This window comes from Kryptolebias marmoratus, linkage group LG10 (assembly GCF_001649575.2).
Source record: "Kryptolebias marmoratus isolate JLee-2015 linkage group LG10, ASM164957v2, whole genome shotgun sequence".
Taxonomy (NCBI): Eukaryota; Metazoa; Chordata; class Actinopteri; order Cyprinodontiformes; family Rivulidae; genus Kryptolebias; species Kryptolebias marmoratus.
Window position 1 is genome coordinate 24,144,226 of NC_051439.1, and position 20,377 is coordinate 24,164,602.

The 20,377-nt window shown below is 41.5% G+C and overlaps 1 protein-coding gene across 2 annotated transcripts; it reads right to left on the bottom strand.

Annotated features, from left to right (window-relative positions):
- Window positions 1–418: 418 nt before the first annotated feature.
- baz1a (bromodomain adjacent to zinc finger domain, 1A) lies at window positions 419–20,047 on the bottom strand. Of its 2 annotated transcripts, none has more exons than XM_025002228.2 (30): window positions 19,926–20,047; window positions 19,487–19,606; window positions 17,012–17,290; window positions 16,728–16,889; window positions 15,947–16,045; window positions 15,051–15,138; window positions 14,853–14,966; window positions 13,600–13,842; window positions 13,422–13,517; window positions 13,006–13,144; window positions 12,348–12,479; window positions 11,103–11,423; window positions 10,323–10,488; window positions 7,967–8,038; window positions 7,528–7,601; window positions 7,241–7,353; window positions 5,825–6,054; window positions 5,523–5,728; window positions 5,258–5,388; window positions 5,029–5,165; window positions 4,774–4,925; window positions 4,477–4,545; window positions 4,265–4,350; window positions 4,033–4,197; window positions 3,493–3,695; window positions 3,298–3,420; window positions 3,082–3,233; window positions 2,212–2,399; window positions 2,010–2,097; window positions 419–1,336 (listed from the first exon to the last, which is right to left on the bottom strand). In XM_025002228.2, exons 2-30 carry the CDS (start codon window positions 19,597–19,599, stop codon window positions 1,161–1,163), a joined length of 4,317 nt encoding a protein of 1,438 aa, XP_024857996.1. In that variant the 5' UTR covers window positions 19,600–19,606; window positions 19,926–20,047; the 3' UTR covers window positions 419–1,160. The 2 variants fall into 2 exon arrangements, with proteins under 2 accessions (XP_024857996.1, XP_017294600.1); XM_017439111.3 differs by having other exon boundaries at window positions 15,947–16,048.
- Window positions 20,048–20,377: the final 330 nt, after the last annotated feature.

The following is a 20,377-nucleotide window of genomic DNA, read 5'->3' on the forward strand; positions in this document are numbered from 1 at the left end:
GTCAACACCCCCCCCAAAAAAGAACAAAAAAACAAAAACAAAACAACCACATAATCTACACAAACCGAAGCTCTGGGTTTTTAACTAAATTAAAAAAAATCTTTTAATCTGCAAGAGAGAAAAATGTTATTTTCATTTCAGCTTCAATATGAACCACAGGATATTACACTTTAAACTCAATCTGAATCAAAAGGGATCAACTGTTTCAGGAACAATATTCTGCTGCTTATTACAAAACTGTATCTGAAACAAGTTGATCATTAGGGAAGCAGATTCATCACAATATTTATTCATTTATTTAAATTTTCATTTGAACAAATTGTTATCTGCAGGTTTCTCAAAACAAACTTCAGCAGTTTTTTTTTTTTTTTTAATTGTTCATGATGTTTATCTTTTGGGATTGATCATTGTGTTTTCATATTTCTAATTTATTTATTTATTTTCCCTGATGGGGGGACCATAAGATTTACACAACGTTCACAGCATAAAAATCCAAATCAAACTGAAGTCTGCTGAAACTGCAGGGAGGAGTTTTTATCAGACTTGGGATCATAACTCATGACTTCACTTGAAAATAGTTAATTATTGCCCAAATAAAACCTGCAACACACTTTAAATCAAAGCCATAAAGTAAATGTTTCTGTATTTGTTTTATCTGTCATCATGTGATCAGGCAGACATGTCTGTTCTTTGGCTTCAACCAAGAACTGAAAATAAAAATGGTTCTTAACACTGAAGAGTTTTTGTATCCAAGTTATATTTCTGAGTTCACATGTGATGGATTTAATTTGACAGCCTGAGCAGCTAACCAGCTAACCCTGAAAGCAGGTTAGCTGCACTGAAATAAAAATAATTTCCTTCCTGAGCTAACATCAACGACCTTGTTCCACAGACAGTAAAAATATTCTTCAGCGGGTTTGGGTTTTTTGGATCCACTGGTTCTCAGAACCCGAGGCAAACACCTCAGAGGAAGAAAACTGAAAAATTGGTTATTGTTTGGCTCATTACCTTCGACCCTAGAAATCCCCTTACACCAGAGTCAAAGGTCATAACAACTGTAAAGCAACTTGCGACTTGCAACTTGTGTTGTTGAGTCAGGAGGAAATGGTCTTGGGTTGTCTGGTCCCCCCCACAGGTCAGCTGAGCGGACCGCAGTGAGGTCACTGTCTGTAGCGTTTGGCGGGAGGAGCAGGGCATCGGTCTGATAGGCCAAGTCGGCGGAGCTCAGAGTGGAAGAACTGCTGCAGGCGATGTCCAGCTTTGGCCTCGTTGGTGTGGCGAGGATTATACTGAAGACAGTTTGAGAACATGAGCTCCACATCAGAGATAAACTCACCTGCAGACATCAGAGGGAGGGGGGGAAGGGTTAATCATCTGATGGGACATAACATTTATCTTGTCTACAGTTCAACCCAAATCTGCTGGAAGCTATAGTTCCTTCAGATCATCAAAAGAACTATAAAGTCTGTAGACAAACTTATGCAGATCCATATGATTTGGGATTTTTCTATAACCTCCTGCAGGCCTCATCTCTGAAACTTCATTCAAAACAGGTTTAAATTGATTCGATCCCAAAAAATATAAAACTCTGCTGCCCTTTGATTGGTCAGCTCTAACAATAATAATGTAAAGGCTCATTTATAATCTGCAAGAAGTGAAGAAAGTTTGCTCTTGTTGACGTGTGACAAAAAAATAAATAAATCACATTATTTTGTTCTCACCAGAGTGCCAAGAACCCCCCAAAAAAGGGTTAAAAAACAAAAACAACTGGACTTCTATTCTGTAGCTGAAGACTTTACTTCATCAGAGTAGCTTTATCAATTCATTTTAAAGCTGAGATGTCCTGTTGAGTAGTGTTTTTTAGAGCTCCTCGCTGACTTGAAAAAGCCCAGGTAAATTCTCCCAGTTAGGATTTTTGAATTGATAAAGCTCTGCGGATGAGAAGTGAAACGTCTTCTCGTTGTTCCACCCATCATCCTGCTGTCCTGAGTTTCTGCTACGTTTCTCACCTGCAGTCTGATATTCACAGCTGTTCACCTTCTCCCTGATGGTGCTCAGAGCCATTGGCTGCTTGATGATGTCATAGTAATCAGGGACCTATAGGGACAGAGACGGGGTCTTGTTTTGAAACAACTTGACCTCTGACCCTCTAAGTTTCTGACCTGTATCCACAAAGGTCAGGGGTCATTTGGGTTATGATAAGCATAATACCTGAGTCCTGGACACCAGCTTCATGAAGGGCCAGCTGTCTTCGTGTCGGACCAGTTCTACAGTTAGTTGCTCGCAGGCTGAAAGCTCGTGGACGCCCTGGTTCCTCCCAGAGGAGCGCCGAGAGGAGGAGGAGGAGGAGGGAGGAAGGACAGGGAGGATGTTTTTGGATAGTTTTTGAGGAGCAGCATCTGTGAGAGGAGCAGAGGAGGCAGACAAGGTCCAGTTCAGCAAACAGTTAAACCCAGATGTTTCCCAGAAGATGCAGAACCTTTTTTTTCCTCACTGTATGACACTAAATCCTATTTTGATTCAATTAGAATTCACAAAAATGTTATATTAGTTAAAAGCCCAAATAATGAGAAGGAAAATTAAGAAGAATTAAGAATTAAGGTTTTTTTTTTTGCTTTATTAAATGTCAGAAGTGCACGTACACTGAGATTACTATGCCTTTAAACATTTTAGGAAAGCCCACATTATGATGTCATGACTTTGGAAGCTTCTGATTGGTTAGTTGACAATATTTGAGTTAATTGGAGATGCATTTGTGAATGCTTTTTCAGGTACACCTTAAACCAGTAAGACACTCTTCCCCTTGTGTGGTATCGTGAGGGGGGTAGGATCGACCAAGAGATCAAGATCAGAATAGTCAACCTCCACAACTCTGGTTCATCTGTTCAAACAATTTGAATTTCTAAAGATCAGCATCAGTATTAGCCATGGACAAAGTCATATCGGTCAACCTCTTGTCCAAACTGTCTGAGACTGGTTCTGTTGGCTGTTTCTAGGTCAGCAGGGGTTTGATTGTTCACCTGTTACCGTAGGTGTTTACATGCTGACTGTTTGTTGGTTGGTGGATGTTCTTGTGTTTACCTGTGGACAGTCTCTTGTTCTGACCGGGGGGGCTTCTGGTGTTGCAATTTGATGTCAGAAACTCGTGGCTCTGACGAGCAGCGCTGCGACTTCCTGAACAAAGCAGAGCCTTGGCCTTGGAAGTTGGAGGTGTGGCTTTTTTCCCTGAGGACCTATTTTAACAGTTAGTCAGGTCTTTTCAGAACCACAGAAAACCAGAATCGGGTTGTAACTCACCTGGAGGCTGAGAAAGTTTTCCCTGATGAGGTTGCTGCACTGTTTGAAGGCGGAGCTTGTTGACCTTTGGGTGTGGCCTGTTGGCTCCTGCCTTTGAGGGGCAGAGCCTGGCTCTTCTTGACACTGCAAAGGTGAACAGATTGAGGGTTCTGTCTGGATTCATGTGAGACAAAATGTTTAAACTTCTACACTTACCTCACAACTTTTTCCTCTTCCTCCTCTTCTGACTGCTCATCTTCTTCTGACTCTTCCTCCTCCTCTGACCTCTCCTCCTCCTTGTCATTTTCATCATCTTCTTCATCATCATCAATGGAGGATCTTTGTCTGGAGGACGAAATTCGGGTAGATCTTTGTTTGGGTCGGCAGTCCGGACAGAACCACTCTCCACCTGGAATGGACTGAAGCCATGTGTGTGGTGAGACTGGAATCTGTTATCTTTTAACTTCCTGTCCACCTAATTCCTACAGAACTCATTCCCTGTACATTAGAGTAAAGCAGCTTTTCTCAGTGGCTAATAATAAACATTTATTTTTTTAAAGCACATTTATTTTCAGTTTCACTAAAATGATCAGGTTGTTCTTTCTGAGAAGCACTCTGCTCAGGTACGTTTTGATTGGTTTACATCTGTAATTTCAACCACACAAAGCAGTGGGCATAGTTTTCCTCAAGGTGGGCTTTTGGGCAGTGGGCTTGGTTTTCTCCAAGGTGGGGCCTCAGGTAGTAGGCGTGATTTACCTTGAGGCGAGGTCTCAGGCAGTGGGTGTGGTGTCCTCGATCACAGCAGTCACACAACAGCATGTTGTCTGCATCTCCTTTACGTCTGCAGATCCGACAGCGTGCATTGAGGATGGATCGGGACCAGAGGATGCTTCGTTCCAGACTGGATAGGTGAACAAACACCTGAAAAAAAAGTGGGTCAACACTCTGTTTAACAACTCATGCTATTCATACTTTCTTTGGTTCTGACCTGGGATAGACTGGAGCAGGACTGCAGAGACTCCCTCCATCTTTCCAACACTGTCTTCACGACCCGACCGCTGTCACTGCCACAATCTACCACAGACGAGAAGTTAAAAAGTAAACTCGGTGCTGACATTGTATAAAAAATCCACTCAGAAAACAAAGAAACAAAGTGAATTTCTTCAGACATTTGATTTAATTTTATAGTTCAAGTCATACCATCACAGGCCTGTTCTTCTTCTTTCCTTTTCTTTTTCATCTTTTGGTCTTTCTTTGAGTCTTCATCACCTGCAGACGAATGAAACTGTCATCATCCAACTTGGTAAATATGAAGATCTGTATCTTATGATGTATGATCATCTGTATCATTGGATTTTAAATGAGCAAATCAGTTGTTTTTTAGCCTCTCCTGCTGCCGAGGTCAGGCACAAATCTTCAGTATCAGTCATTTCTGTCAATTATTTTGTATGACTAAGTAAAATCCAAAGACGGAAAGACCCAGACAGACACACATACCCAGGGGAGGTTTGAGGAAGCGTTTCTCAATGCCTTGCTCAATGTGCCAGAGGGCCTGAGCCAGGATTTGTACTGTGCTGCTGACCATCTGAGGTGTCCCACTACCACTGGTTCCAAAGGTGACTGAACCATCAGTCTTCAGTTCCTGCAACCTGACAAAGTACACACACACTTTCTATCAGGTTAAAAACGGGCACTTCCCATCAGATTAACTATACAAACCACACTCAGGTTCCAATCTGACTGTTTCTCTACCTGTCTTTGTGTCTCAGCTGGCCACAGTCCACCTCCAATGCCTCAACAGGTCCGTTTATTCTGCTGGTCTCATCAGAACAGAGCAGCTCGTAATTTCCTGCTTCCAGCGCAGAGCGCCACACCTGTCTGTCCATCACCTTCCCAACAGGAACAAAGAACATGATGAGCACTGCATCCGCTGCGTTTGAAACCATCAAAGTCTCACCATCACAGGCAGATTAGAACCTACTTTCAGAGTTCCTAGAGTTCCCTGGTGGATCCGGTCTTCCATGTCCAGCAGCAAGTCTCTCAGTCTCACCTCCATCAGAGTGTCAGCTGCAGCAGTGCATTGTGGGACAGTTTGGGACATCTCTGCTTCATCTGAACACACAGGACAGGTTTCTTTCAAGTTTTATTATAGCAGAATTTCATTTTAACCCTAACCACTAATCTGTCAGATTAACACTATTTGTTATTTGCATGTTTCTTCCTGCATATTCTACCTGTCAGCATACCTATTCTATTGTAGCAGTTTCGATCACAATTCTGCAGCAGCTGTTGGAGTTTATCTCGGTCCTGCAGCAGTGCCTCCCGGAGGCTGCTCTCTCTATGACCTCTAGGGTTCAGCGCCTCGATCAGCTTATCCACTTCCTCCATTGAGCTGTAGAAGGACCACTGGTTGGGACGGATCACTGGGATAGAGGCAGGGCCTGAGGCAGCACTGTTAGAAAGAAAAATCAAGCTCTTTGAGTTAGAAAACTTTCAGAAGGTGTTGAAGGTTGTTTCCTTTGACTGGTTCTGTCTCTGTATGACCCACCTTTCTCTGAATGGATCATTTTTGACATCCTTTCTGTTGGTCAGAGAGTCCTCAGCAGGTTTTGGACGTGGCTTCAGCATGTCTTCTGTCAAGCCGTAGAAATCGTCTTCAACAAACAGAGCAGAGGCCGAGGGGAGGATCCAGTATCTGCGGTACAGCCGGTCTCTGCCCAGAGGCAGCAGGCTGGTGCAGGCCGCTGCCTTCTGGATTTGCTCCTGCAGCTTTCTGACCTGCAGAGACAAACATTTATTTATTAATCTTTATTTAACCAGGAGTCCCATTGAGATCACAGATTTCTTTTTCAAGGGCCTGGGCCTGAAGGCAGCCTAACATGCAGGTTTTTAGCCTGTGGGAGGAATCGGGAGCACCCAGAGAAAACCCACAGATAACATTCAAACTCTAGAAAGAGCCCGGGTCTAACCCGGGGTTTGAATCCAGTACTTCTTGCTGTGAGGCAACAGTGCTGACCACTAAGCTGTCATGCTGCCCAAACATATTAATCACAGTCTTTTCATGTTTCTGTGATAAAAAATAAAATATCAGATGGATACACAACATGACCAAGTTTTATTTTACATTTTGTAGGGGTGGGAATCCTTAGGCACAATCTAGAAGACCGATGTTAATCACATCACAGTCTGAAGACAATTAGCTCTATAATGCAGGATAAAACCGTTTATTGAAACAAGATTTTGAAAATTAAATGAACAAAAGGAAAGAAAATGCAGAGACAAGATTCTGTGGCGTTGGATGTTCATGCACCATGTTAGAGCTATCTGATCCACTTTCTTCAGTGTTTCACTACTTTGTGTTTGGTCTCGTTGTAAAGTGTGGGGATGGCTGTGAAGATCATATTCTATCATATGAAACATGGAGCACAAGCCCTGGTTTCCAAGGACTGAATGCAGACAAATCCTTCACAATAAAAATACGAGCTTTGTAATTTGTTTTGCATCATTTTCTGAATCAGGAAGAAACTTTGACGTTGATTGCTCGATATTGCTCTATTAGCAGTAGCAGCTAGCAGCTGCCACCAGTTGTTTTATCTTTTTCCTCCTCCAGGTAGAAACATAAACACAACTTGCATATAGTGTGGTTATAACATAATTTTTCCATTTAACTTCAAAGAATCTAAAGTTCTTCCAAACACATGCTTTCAATGCAGAAGCAGCTGTTTATTTGTTGGTCAGCCATCTTGTTCCTGTGTCTCTGTTGTGCGCATGCCATAAACGGTCAGAGTGGTAAATTTCCACACTTCAGCACTGCACCTTTGTGTTCATCAACATGAGATTAACAACAATAAATAACTATTTCTTTTACATTTTAAAATTGATTCAGAATCGTTCAAGTCTGCATCACGATGCATCCAAACTAGATTATAACTCCCACTCCTAGCATGTTGAGGGGATCCCTGACCTTCTCCTGCTCCTGCTCCTGCTCCTCTGGACTCAAGCTGGGAGGGGGGCCTGATGAGGTTCTGGACTCAGGGTTTGTTTGGTGCTGCTGGATTTCCTTCTGCTTGTCCTTAGCTGGAGGAAACAAGAGAAACACACATGTAAATGTTTAGTTTATTTGAAGCAGAACTCTGTTCTGAATGTTGTTTTTTTTTACTTTAGGAAGAGAACAACTCCGAGCACGAAACTTGCTGTTACAAAGAACTGATGGAGAAAAAACATCTGAAGGTTATTCAGCAGCAGTTTTACCTTTAATCATCTGTTTGGATGAAGAGCTTTCCTCTTCCTCGTTGTTCTCACTGTGATGTTCTGCAGGCATCTCACTGAAGAAAGATCAAAAAACAGCTTTTATTTTATTTCCAAATCACAAGCATTCCTTCTGTGGTTCTGTCTACAGTTGACTTGACATTTAAAATAATAACAGAACCAACAAACTAAAAAATAAAATAAAAAAAAAGTTATAAAATGTTTGTCTGTCATTAAATGTTCAGTTTGTCTGAAACCATAGTGGATAACTAGCACAAGGTAAATATGACGAGAACAGAACAGCTGATCTATTGGATTAAAACATAAATAAGATTTACAGCAGCAAACATTACGCCTCTCACAGTAGACAACGAATTAACCTGCCATTAATAAATGTTCAACAGACTGAGGAGAGCCATGCTTGGTAATAACAGATCACCACCTGTAGGTTTGGAGTTTCTCCTTCAGTCTATGTTCCTGCTCCCTCAGCTTCTCCTCCTTCCGAAGACGAACCCTAAAAATGAGACAAGAAAGTTTTTATTCTTACCAGTTTGCGTTTGTGCTCCAGTTCTGTAAAGGGTGAGAAATCCAAAGTTTTGGTTTGTAAAGGGTTTAGAGTTAGAACAGAATAAAGGTCCAGGGTTTCCCCCAGTGTATTATAAGCCTAACGGGCCACCAGGCTAAGCTCCGCCTGTTTTGTGTAAAATACGTCTTTTTATACGTTTTTTATACACGTTGTTTTTTTCCCACCTGCACCTCCAAGATCTTCCTTTCAGGTAGATTTATACTTGACACGTTGATCACAGTGCAAGGGTACGCGCGCCAACAGGGACGCAACCACGCCGTCTCCACGCAGTGTCACGTCACGTGGTCGTGCACCTCCCAATTCTTATAACTTCGCCCAAATCGCGCTCCGTTCAAAATGGACAATTTCGATGCTCTAGAAGAGCTGGTTCGTCTGTATCAGCATTTATATGATCCCTCTGTGAGAGAGCCACAGCAATAAACATGGAACGAGCAGGTTTAACCAAAAATGGTTAGTTGAGCCGAAATTCAGCGAGTGGCATCACAAGACCGAATACGGTAAGCATCTTTTGCACTTGGTGAAAATATTAATATAATTTATCCTTGTTTACCAGTAAAATGAGGCTATTAAATTTAGCATTAGATATGCTTTCTTTTGTTGTTACATGTAGTGATCCAACATGCAACAAAAAGCACAGTACAGTATCTGTCTATTTATCACAGTTCTCTGTTGTTATTCATTGGTCTTGAGGTGAGACGTGTGGTGGTGCTTTATTTGCACTTTTTTATTTATGTTAATTTATTTTATTTGTAAATGTGACTTAAATTAAGATTCAAATTAGGTGCAAACAATTTTTGTTTAAAAAAGTATTTCAAAAGTGCCTCTTTGTAAAACTATAGTTGTGTAAATATTTGACACAAATATGTTACAATATCACATAATAAATAGCCATATTTTCAACTTTCCTGTCAACTTTAATCACTTATTTTTACTAAATCACAGTCTGCTGGCGATCTGCCACCTACCACCAGACTTAGCCTCTTTTCTAGGGGAAACCCTGAAGGTCCATAAATTAAATAAGGTTCTCCTCTGCGAATTGCTACCTTTTTGTTGTGGGACACTACAACAATCTTCAGCAGCATTACTGGGAGGAATTGCCTCTCTAATCTGCACCAGAGTGGTGTTTTGTTGTTGGACTTCTGTGCTAGTCATGGCTTGTCCATAATGAACACCATGTTCAAACATAAGGGTGCCCCTAATTGCATATGGCACCAGGACACCCTGGGATGAAGATTGATGACAGACTTTGTAGTTGTGTCATCTGATCTAATCCTGCCAGAAGAGCTGGAAGAGGTGGCTGTGTACAGGGATGTCTGGGCCTCTCTGCTCAAACTGCTACCCTCGATACCCAACTTTGGAACAAGCAGCAGATAATAGATGGATGGGAAATAAATAAACAGGGTTAAAGGTACAGAGGTTCAACAGGGTACAGACCTCTATCTTTCCACCACTTATTTAAAATACATTGACAGTTTTTTTTACAAACAGAAGCATAGTTGTGCCATGGAATCTCCAGTGTCATCAATTGTGGCCAATGTCTACATTGAGGAAGTAGAACAGCAAGCCCTGAACTCCTTTGAGGGAACAACACCAAGCCATTGGTTCAGATATGTGAATCCAAGCTAAGGAAGCAGAAGAGTTCACCAGATACATCAACTCTGTTGACAGAAACATCTGGTTTACCAGAGAAAATGCTAATGACAACAATATTCCTTTGTTGGACTGTCTGGTTCAGACGGAGAGGGGACAGCCTCAACACTGAAGTCTATGGGAAACCAACCCACACAGATCAGAACCTGCTGTTGGACTCTCAGCACCACTGGAACACAAACTCTCTGTCATCAGAACGCTACAGCATCGGGCTGAACACGTCCCCACGAAGACAGAAGGGAAGGAAAAGAAACAGAAACATCAAAAAAGCTCTCCAAACATGTGGGTATCCTAACTGGGCTTTTGTCAAGTCAGTGAGGAAATACAAAAAACACACCACTAAACAGAAGAGGAAGGAAAAGAAAAATTGCAAAAACATTGTCATCCTTTATCTTGTTGGGCTGGAATATCTGAAAAACTCAGAAGAATTTTCTCTGAACACATCCATCCTGAGGACACAAACTGAGTGGTGTGGTGTCTGTAGTTCTGTGCAGCAAGGAAAAAACCTAAACAACCCCTCCACATGTGTGCATACCTGTGTGCAGCAAGTGTGTGTGAGTACCTGTAAGCAGCCTCCTCCCTCTCTCGGCGGTGTTGTTCAGCTCGGATCTCTCTCAGTTCCTGTCTGGCTGCTTTCTGTTCCTCTACAGAGTCTTCAATCAAATCTCTGCTGGATGCCAACGTCAGCAACTTCCCCACAAGAGCCTGCAGGATCTTCAGTTTTTCTCCTAAAAGCAAGTTAGTGTCATTTTTAGTTGGTTCTTCCAAAGACACAAATATTAGTGTCATTTTTATCTCTTCAGCACATTTAAAAACAACTGAGGCTGGTTTAACGTTTTTACAGTAAACGTGCTTCTGAGCACTTTTTTTTAACTATCTGAACTCAACATGCCTCCAGCTGCCCTGCGATCATTACAAAAGCCAACATTAACACTAACTAACACAAGCTAACATCAACTGATGACCCATTAACACACACACATTTATCACTAAAACAAGGTCTCAACTACACTAGCACTAGCTGACATTACCTAACCCTGGCACATTTTATCTAACACTAGCCAAAATCAACTAACACTAGCCAACATTAACAAACACTAGCTTTCACTAACTGACGATCTGTTTACACACACACACGTTTGTTTCTAAAACCACGTCTCAACTACACTAAAGCAGATGTTTTTTAGGCTCTGTACAGCTGTTTCTGTCTGAATTTCAGAATCACTACACGTCTAATCAACACCATGCAAACCTATTAGAACTCCTCCAGCATGTTGGCCCGTTTGTTTTCCACACTTGTCTGATCTGCACTGACTGAAGGTTAGATTGGTCGGCTGCTGACCTGCCGTGAGGTCATACACCGGTGTGCAGGACAGTCTTTTCAGTAGTGCCGGTTCAGACAGCCGCAGCTCCACACATGGATCGTCCATCACTGTAAAGCCTCCCTGTTTCTGGTAGCGAAACTTTGCGTTTCCATGGTTACAATCAGCACCAGAAGCTAAGATGTGTAGACGTAAAATTTCTGAGAGGGTGCAGCTGTCCAGGTCCAACTCTTTCAGAGTGCAGCCATGATGCAGCTGAGGCCAGGCTGCAGCCAACGAGGCGATAGCGCTCAGAGCTGACTGAGTGGGATCAGAGTCATCATCCAGAACCTCCCGCAGGTCTGCAGACACAACAACAATCAAACACAGTTTGAGTGAATGAAAAGGCTTTATCACAGCCTACCAATACAGGCTGCTAAGGTCGTATCAACAGGAGTCATTTAGATTTTTAAAAGTTACTGTTTCATAGTAACAAATGCATACATGACCCAGTTCTGTCTGAAAAGGGCAGCAGGACCAGGCTCTATTTCATTCTGCTGTGATTAAAGGGCAAAACAACACATTCTTTACAAAGCGTAGAAATTGCTAATTTGTTTTTGTATTTAGTACTTTCAGCCTGTTTTATTTGGCACTTTGATTTTATTACACTGTACTATTGTAACTACTTGTCTTTCATTATGTTGGTCTTGAAAATGAGTCCTTGTGTCTCAATGAGACTACCTGTATAAATAAAAAGGTTAAAAAAATAAATTCTTTAAATAATTTCCTTATACATGAATACATCTGTGTGTATGCTTAGAACCAATCCACCCTGCATCACACACGTACGACAGACCACCTGCTGTCGAATCAGCAGATTATTCTCAGATTAATCGGAGCAGATTATTCTCTCTCTCTCTCTGGGTGAAAGGAAAGGGAGATTATTCTGCATATGAATTTAGCTGCATAAACAGAGCATCTCCTGCAGTTTAAAGCTTCAAACTCCACACTTCCTGGCCAGGTTGTTACTAACAATAATAATTTGTGCTCAACTGACTAACCTGGTTAAATAAAGGTATTGTTATTATTTATTTTGATCTCCATTAGCTGTAACAAGCACAGCAACTCTTCCTGGGGTCAATGAAAAAATATTATTATTGTTGAACTGAAAAGCTTCCTGGATGGGAAGTGAAACATCACATGTCCTGTGTGTGTGTGTGTGTGTGTGTGAGTGAGTGTGTGTGTGTGCGTGTACGTGTGTGTGTGTGTGTAAGTGAGAGAAAGACCTTCAGCTTGCTCTGCGGCCACCTCCTCCTGCTCCTCATCCAAAGCCTGAAAGATGGCTGTCAAGAAGAAAAACAGCAGCTCACAGAGCGGACCCTCTGGATCAGAACAAACAAGAGCCTCCTCCAGAACCTCTGTGGAAAAACATCAATTGTCAGAACCAGTAAATTAGTTGGAACCACCCCAACATCAGTCAGAATGAACAGTTATTAGAAACAGCAGAGCTTTAATTGACTTTCAAGTCATATTAAATAAAAAGTTAGTTTTTTCTCGTCCCACCGGGAGGAGGCCCAGAGGAAGACCCAGGACACGCTGGAGGGACTGTTTCTTGGCTGGCCTGGGAACGCCTTGGGATTCCCCCGGAGGAGCTGGCTGGGGAGAGGGAGGTCTGTGTCTCCCTGCTTAGGCTGCTGCCCCCGCGACCCGACCCCGGATAAGAGGATATATAGAAGATGGATGGATGGATAGTTTTTTCAGAACACCTTTCCCAATAAGGACAGTTTGAGAGAGTAAAGCCAGAAACTCCCAGGACCAGAACTCTTGGACTGATTCTAGTTTTATCAGATCTGACATCCAGAACCACAAGACCGAACCCTTCTGAAAACAAATTCTGTAAAAGAAACATCAAAACCCAACAAAGCCTGTGAGCAGTGGTCTCACCCAGAGTGATTCCATCAGGGAACTCATCCCTCAGGTCAAAGACTTCACCAAAAGCCCGCAGGAACTCCAGAACCATCAGAGCTTCTCCAAAGAGCTCTGTAGGAAGACGAGTTCTCACTGGAACTGGACAGGGTAGTTCCTATTGAACCAAACATGCAGATTTATAATCCGCACCAAAAAACTATTATTCCACATAAAAAAAGATATGTAATCAACAGGTTTCCTTCATTTTAAACTTCTACACCTTCATGACTGAAAATACCGGTAAATTTAAAAGCAGTCTAACACAGGACTAATGGCAGTCTAATAGAGGTCTCCCTGAAGTAAGACTTTTTGTTTCATTTATTTGTTTTAAAGGCTTGGTAGTTTCAGTTTAAAAGCACCTTGTCTGCCTGAATAGTGATGCGTTTACTGACCTTCAGGTCTTCACACTCCATATCTTCTCTGGGTTGGTTCCACTGCTTCAGACGTTCAGCATATTTTCTCTTCTCTTCTTTCAGCTTTTCTCGTTCCTATTGATCAGGTTATTAAAGTGATAAGTCAACTGATAGTAGTCCTTATAAAAACATTTTCCCATTCTAGTCAGTTTCTTACTCTCTCTTTCTCCAGCTTTCTTCGCTCCTTCTCCTCCTTCTTCCTGTGTTTCTCCTCTTCCAACCTTCGTCTCTGCTCCTCTCTCAGCTTGTCCTTGTCCTCCCTCTCTCTCCTCTTGGCCTCCTGCAGCTCCTCCCTCTCCTTCTTAAGTCGAACTCTGTCCTGAGCTGCAGCTGCCATCTCTTCCTTCTTCTGCAGCAGCTTCAGTTTTTCCTCCAGCGCATTCAGTGGTGACACACACGCCTAGAAACATTACATTTCACTTTTCAGAAAGACTGATCTGATATAAACAGATCAGAAATTCTAAACCAGCTCTCAGATAATTTCAGAGTCAGATAAGATAGTAAAATGTGTTAACTGAATTCAACATGTTTTGAAATAAAAAAAAGAATTTCCTCTGTAATAACAGTTTGAATCAATCACCAACCCAACAACACTCTTTGATGCTTTGAAGGCCTTTAATCATGAGATTGTCTTGGACTGCCGAGGTCCACATCCAAAGCCAAAAACTCAGCATGACAAAGCTGCCTGTAACTCCTAATATCAGCTCAGAGCTGGTTGCACAATCTGATCAAAGTTTATAACTAAAGTAATCTCAAAACTGTAACCGTTTTCTTTTTGGGCATAAACAGCCCACTTCCACAGTTATATGAGGAGAGAACTGGAATTGCAACTCTGTCCAAATAAAATAGCAGCAAAATAAACAACCATGTCATTCAACACATGGTGTGTAAAAATACTACCGTAAGTTTAATGTTTACTCAAACTGAAAGCAAAGAGAAAAGTTTGCTTTGAAAGAAGGTTATTCACTCTATGAAGCAGTCAGCTCAGTTCCTTGATAAGAATAAATAAAATCATCTACCTCAGCCTCTTCACTGACCTCAGGTGAAACCCTAGTTGACCCTAACCCAACGGTCCCTTTAAGAAGGGTAAATTCTTAGTCAAAGACCAGCTTTTTTAAGTTTAGACTTATATCAGATGAGAAAACCTGACAGACATCACACTACCAGTTGGACAGCTTCAGTTCAGACATCAGTTCTTCTGGGGTCAGAAGAACCGTGTTTGAAAGAATGTCATTTTGCTTTTGAAAGATGACCAGAGGATTTGTTTGACTGACATTTTTGTAACTTGTTAGTATTTAAACCAGTTAATTTTGAATAAATCAGCTTTGTTTTGTTTGTTTAAGTAGGATACCCAGTGCAGATAAAATGAGCTTAAAGAACAAATCTGGTACATAACAACAAACTGTGTACCTGTCCAGACGAGCCCCCATTAGAAGTGAAGCTTAAAGGGAAAAAGGGCGGGTCATCAGGAAAGAACTGAGTGAAGTTCTGTTCAGACAGATGGTACTTCTTCACTGTGGAAGGCTAAGACACAGACAGGAGTTATTGCAGTAGAGTTCAGGTTAGAATCTGTGCAGGAACAGAACGAAACAATGATACTGTTCTCACCTTGAGGGTGATCGTTCCCTTCTGAGCTTCACAATGCTGCTTAAAGAGCAGCTTGAGTTTCTCTCTGGACAGAGTGGACTTCCTTCGACTGAAGAGAAAATCAAACAGATGAAACAAATGTTTATCCTCTTAGGAGGACAACTGTTAACATTGATGAAGGACTCAGTAAATATCAGAGTCAAACCCAAGTAACAATGTTCCCAGAGTTAAATTTACAGTCTTCCTTTTTGGAGAGGTGATCTTGTTGTGAATACTCAGATTGACTGACATTCTTCCGGACATTTCAAAACAAGCACAGTCCTCTAAACAACAGAATTAATAAGCTTAAGGGAAAAGAGGGAGAGGTTTGAGAACTTAAAGGCTGATATTCTTTTTACTTGGTAGAAAACTTGATTTGAATGTTACTGAAACATATGACTGAACTTTTGGGGTCGCGTGAAAAATCAAATCCACAATTTCTGATTTAACTCCTTGTCACATCCTGATGAAAACTTATAGTGATGGTTATAGCTGATGTGTAAATTAGTTGTATTGGTTTTCTGTCAATGAAGCTTCAAAATGATTGTAATTCTGCTACAGTGATAATGTCATCGATTTACAGAGTTATTAGTCTTTTTGACCATTTTCCTCTTAATCTTGGTTCCAGCAGCTGTGCTCCTATAAACCTGTATCCTGTATTTTATTATTCATCATCAAGGACAGAGTTTTAGGACTTGTGAGAAATATGTGGCTCTAGAACAGTATTTGGTTATCTTGTTTGTATTCAGAGCTAGGCGTACAGTTTATAATCAGGATAGTGATACTACTGAGCTTGACCTTATTTGCTGGGGGAGACTGAGGCCAATAAAGAGAAGATATTCCTGATGTGTGGGAGGTCGTTTACTGAAGATCCTCACCTGATTTGACTGGCTTTGACAGTAAATGGCTCACTGTGTTCACCTTTATTCACCCTCACTGTGTATTTAAATACAGACGGACTCAGAGGTTTCTTCTTCCTGCTGACAAACACAAACAAATAACCTGAGAAAACATCCTACTGAATACGTTTCCTATCATTCATATCCCAAGGGCTTGTTCTGGGGTGTCTTTGTTTTGTGATATAAACACATATGGACAAGCTGATAATAATGAACTGAGTGTACAATGGTGAATATCTGTCTTATTTCTGCAGCATCCAACTATTGTTAGAACTTCAAAGCCAGTTAATAACTTTTTTTCAACCTAACGATCAACCTGTGATCTCTAAATGCTGAAGCACTCTGGGACCAGACCGTACAGAGTGCTGCCGATATGCAGTGTGTTTAAGTCACAGCAAAGAGGAAAAGTAAATGTGATTAATCAGTTTGTTTCACATTTAAACACAACTACATCAACAATCTGTCAGACTATGTTTTTCTCTCAGTAAAAACATGAACGGATTTGCAAAAGGTTTACTTAGAGTTGATATCTATTCTCTTAAAAAAAAAAAACCCAATCTGTAAACAGATTGAATGTTGTTTGTTAAACACATTATTGTGCAATCTATTACTGTGCAATATACCTGTTACTGGGTAATTCATGTAATACATGCAAAACTGAGTCCAGAAAATGTGTTACTGGGTAATAAATGTGACAGTTGGAGGCATTGCTGCATGTAAAGTTGAGATGAGATGAGATGTGCCATTTTGACCTACTGACCCATTGAAATGGGTGGTGGGACTCTGAAAGGCGTCACTCTCGTCATCACTGTCACTGATGATAATTGTATTATTGCCAGCCGGATTGTTGTGGCCATTAGTGGACGGGGCTCCATTAGCACTGGAGTAAGGTGCATGCACCTGCAAGATCTCACAGACATGTCTAAAACACAGACAGAAAATTTCACATTCCTGGATAGTGTAACAGAAAAAAACCACACACATTCTATTAGAAAACAATTTTAGAACTTTTGGGATTTATTAGAAACCTGGTTCTGTTGGTACCTGGCTCCATTACGTCCGCTAACATCCACCACCTCTCCAGGAAAGAAGCGGTCTTTGGCGAATGAGTAAACATCCTCACAGAGCTCCGACAGCCTGCAGCAGTGGCTCAAAGCAGCCAGGTGGAGTAGCGGTATCATCAGAACCTGAGGAAAATTCTGTAGACTCTGCTTGGCCCGCCGCTCACTCTCCATTGCCTCCAGGTAGGTGAGGCCGGCTCGACCCGTTAACGCACAGCTCCACACCAAACTGTTACAAAGGATGGTCCTTTCAAAGAACTCACTGTATGGGAGAGAGAGAGGATGGGTCTGAATACTGTTTAGCGGGTGTTGACCAATATGCAGCGTGTTCTAGTGGACCCATTACAATGATGACAGAGATGTTGTTCCACTGACATGCTTAGAACTTCGCTAGTCCAAGGTTATATGTCATTAGGGTTGGGTTAGAACCTTGATGGGACCAACAAGGTTCTGAACCTTGAGATGCTTCGCTGCATTCATTCTTTGCATACAGCTTCTGAATCAAATATTTAAGAAACTTTTCCAATCAATTTTTTTTACACCTGCTGAATTTGCCAGCTTTAATATCTGCAGTACAATTTATTTATGGTGTGTTTAGGTGTAATTTTTTTTTTTCCAATTCTTTCCCAGTACTATGGAGAAACAGCTCTAATTCTTGGGCTCAGTATGGTAGATCAGATCTAATAAGTGATGATATCTGGACTGCAGACAGAATCCAACAGCAGCTGAATTGAATTAAAAACAAAAGTTTTAAAACAATAATTTTTATTGAGTGTCTCCAGACAACCTGGGTATAAAGATCTGTACCAGATTACTGGATCGCATCGGGACAAGTCAGTCATCTTGGCTTCTTTTACTCTTGTTTAGACCTAGTTCTAATTTGATCCTGTTGATTTGGCCACAAGTTGAGAGTGTTGATACCTGGCATTAAAATAAGTCTGGAATGATCAGATCTCAGTTAATTGCAACTTTCGATTGCGCTGTCCCCGCCTCTGCAAAGGCCACGTGCGGTGTCGCGTCGTGCACCTTTTGTAACTGTTCTCTGTCCCTACTTCAGGACTAAAAGCTAAAAGGTGACAGAGCCTCAATTCTCTGGAACTCTTTTCCCTTCCAGCTACATTTTGTAGACTCAATAGACTTTTTTAGGATAGCTGCTAAACTCATCTGATATTTAGGTAGCATTCTGTTTTATGTGGTTTATTTTCCTGATTTTATATTGGCTTTTTATTTTAATTTGTGTCTTAAGTTAATGTATTTTAATGTGCAGCATCTTATGATTTTTACTGAAAGGCAATAAATAAAAATTACTTACATTACTCAACTATAACTGAAGTAGGAAAGCAATGTCTTTGATATTGGGTGAGTTTAATTTTTAGACCAATGTTTGTGAAGCTCTAGACTGCATGCACTGATAGATTTACAGCCAAACAATTGCTGTAATATTTTTTTTTAATCATAATTTCTATTGTCATCACAATAAATGAACTTAGCACAAAAAGTAAGAAAATTTGTTTGGTTTAATTTTATGTTTTTGTAACTATGCTTCTTAACAATAAATCCTGTATCATTGGAAGACTGGCTGATTTTACTGTAAATAGTGCCATATTTGTAAGGGAAATGCTTTTGTGGGTTGAGCAGCAGAGTTGAGTATGTGGGTTGTGCCTATGAAAAAGTTCTTAAATGTGTTAAATGAGGTTGAGGTTGAGGTCAGGACAGCAGGCACGCCATTCTATCCTCCTCTCCACGTTGGAGGTCAACTCCACTCTGTGATGTTTCTTTCTTGTAGAAGTTCATCTAATGGGACATCAACTTCACAGCTTGTCTCTGATATCCCAGTTATATGAAGCTTGGCCTTCAATTTGGAAATGGCACTAGGGCTCACTCCAAATAATGATGCAACTTGGTTTTGCAGAACACCAGCTTCAGGTTGCTCTAAGCCACAGGCCCTATCCAGATCAGTCAAATCAACACCAACTGAACGCTGTAGCAGGTGCCAGTCGGAATATCTGCATGGTATATCGATCATTGGCTGTTCTGATTTCTAACTATATTAGCATCTGTCATGGAAAAGCCCATATCAGTCAACTTTTAAACTGAGTGAACTCTTAAAGGACAGTCCGTGACCCAGGCTTCTGGAACTGGGCCAACCAAACCAACCTTAGGGACCATTAGCTTCCTAAACTAACAAACAGTACAGCTGCTAAGGACCATGTTACCTTCGGTAATCTGGTTTCTGTGGGGGTAGGTGCACACTCCACTTTCTTAAAAAAGTGTTCACGTCAAGACTGGTTACAGTTGTTTTTAAACTGTCAGTCACACAACAATCAGACTTTAAGGGCTTACATCATGTTGTTGTTGTTGTTGTTTTTAGACCTACATGTTGTTGTTTTTAAACCTACATGTTGTTGTTGTGGTTTTTAGCCTCCCATCCGAGCCGGGGGGACAGGTAAATACTCACTCGTAGGTCCTGAAGACTTCATGTGTGATTTTGCAGAGGAAGACCTCTTCATCCGGCCGCAGGTCCGCCGGAGGTCTCTGTCGGATGAAGGCTTTTCGGTGAAGCAGCGGCATCGCTTTGCTGAAAGAAAGAGGAGCGAAAACGGGTCAGAGACCGAATAACTCTCACCAGAAGCAAATTAAAGTGAAGCCTGAGAGTGGAACCAGAACCAGGGACAAGACGTCGCCCAGACTAAACCGAACAGGAGAGACGAGGAAGAGGAGAGCGGGTCTTTTGTTAAACGCGCCGATAATCTGGCCGCGTGGAGGAACGGTTCCTCTCCATTATCTGAGCCGACAACTCGGACCCAATTCAACACAAAACACACAGCCCGAACCCTCCACCGAACCTCCCAAACCTGAAGCCCAAACTGGAACAAACTGAAACTGGCTAGTTTTACCAAACTGTGTAGCGACGAAGCGACTGCCGGCGGTCCAAATGAGGAGGAAGAAGTCCGGGCGGAAATTCGGCTCTGGCGGCTTGTTGACGAAGTTTTAGGCTACTTCACGGACTTACAACTAGCTCGGAAATTTGAGTTTCACGCCTCCGCCAGAGCTACTGTGCTGAAACAAAAAATGTCGGGAGCCGAACAGTTAAAATGCAGTGTTTATGTAATTTAATAAATGTAATGTTAATGTAATTTACCCACTTTATGTTGTTTTTTCGAAATGTTTCATCACGTCTCTCTAAGAGTTTACAGGTTTGAATAAATCTAAACATGGAAATTTCAGATTTAGGAGATGGCAATAAATGCTGCTGTTCATTCATGCAGAGTCTATAGAAGACAAACCTGATTCTTCTGCGTTTGGACCAGAGTCAGAGCAAAATGTTGAGTTTCACCACATTAGGACT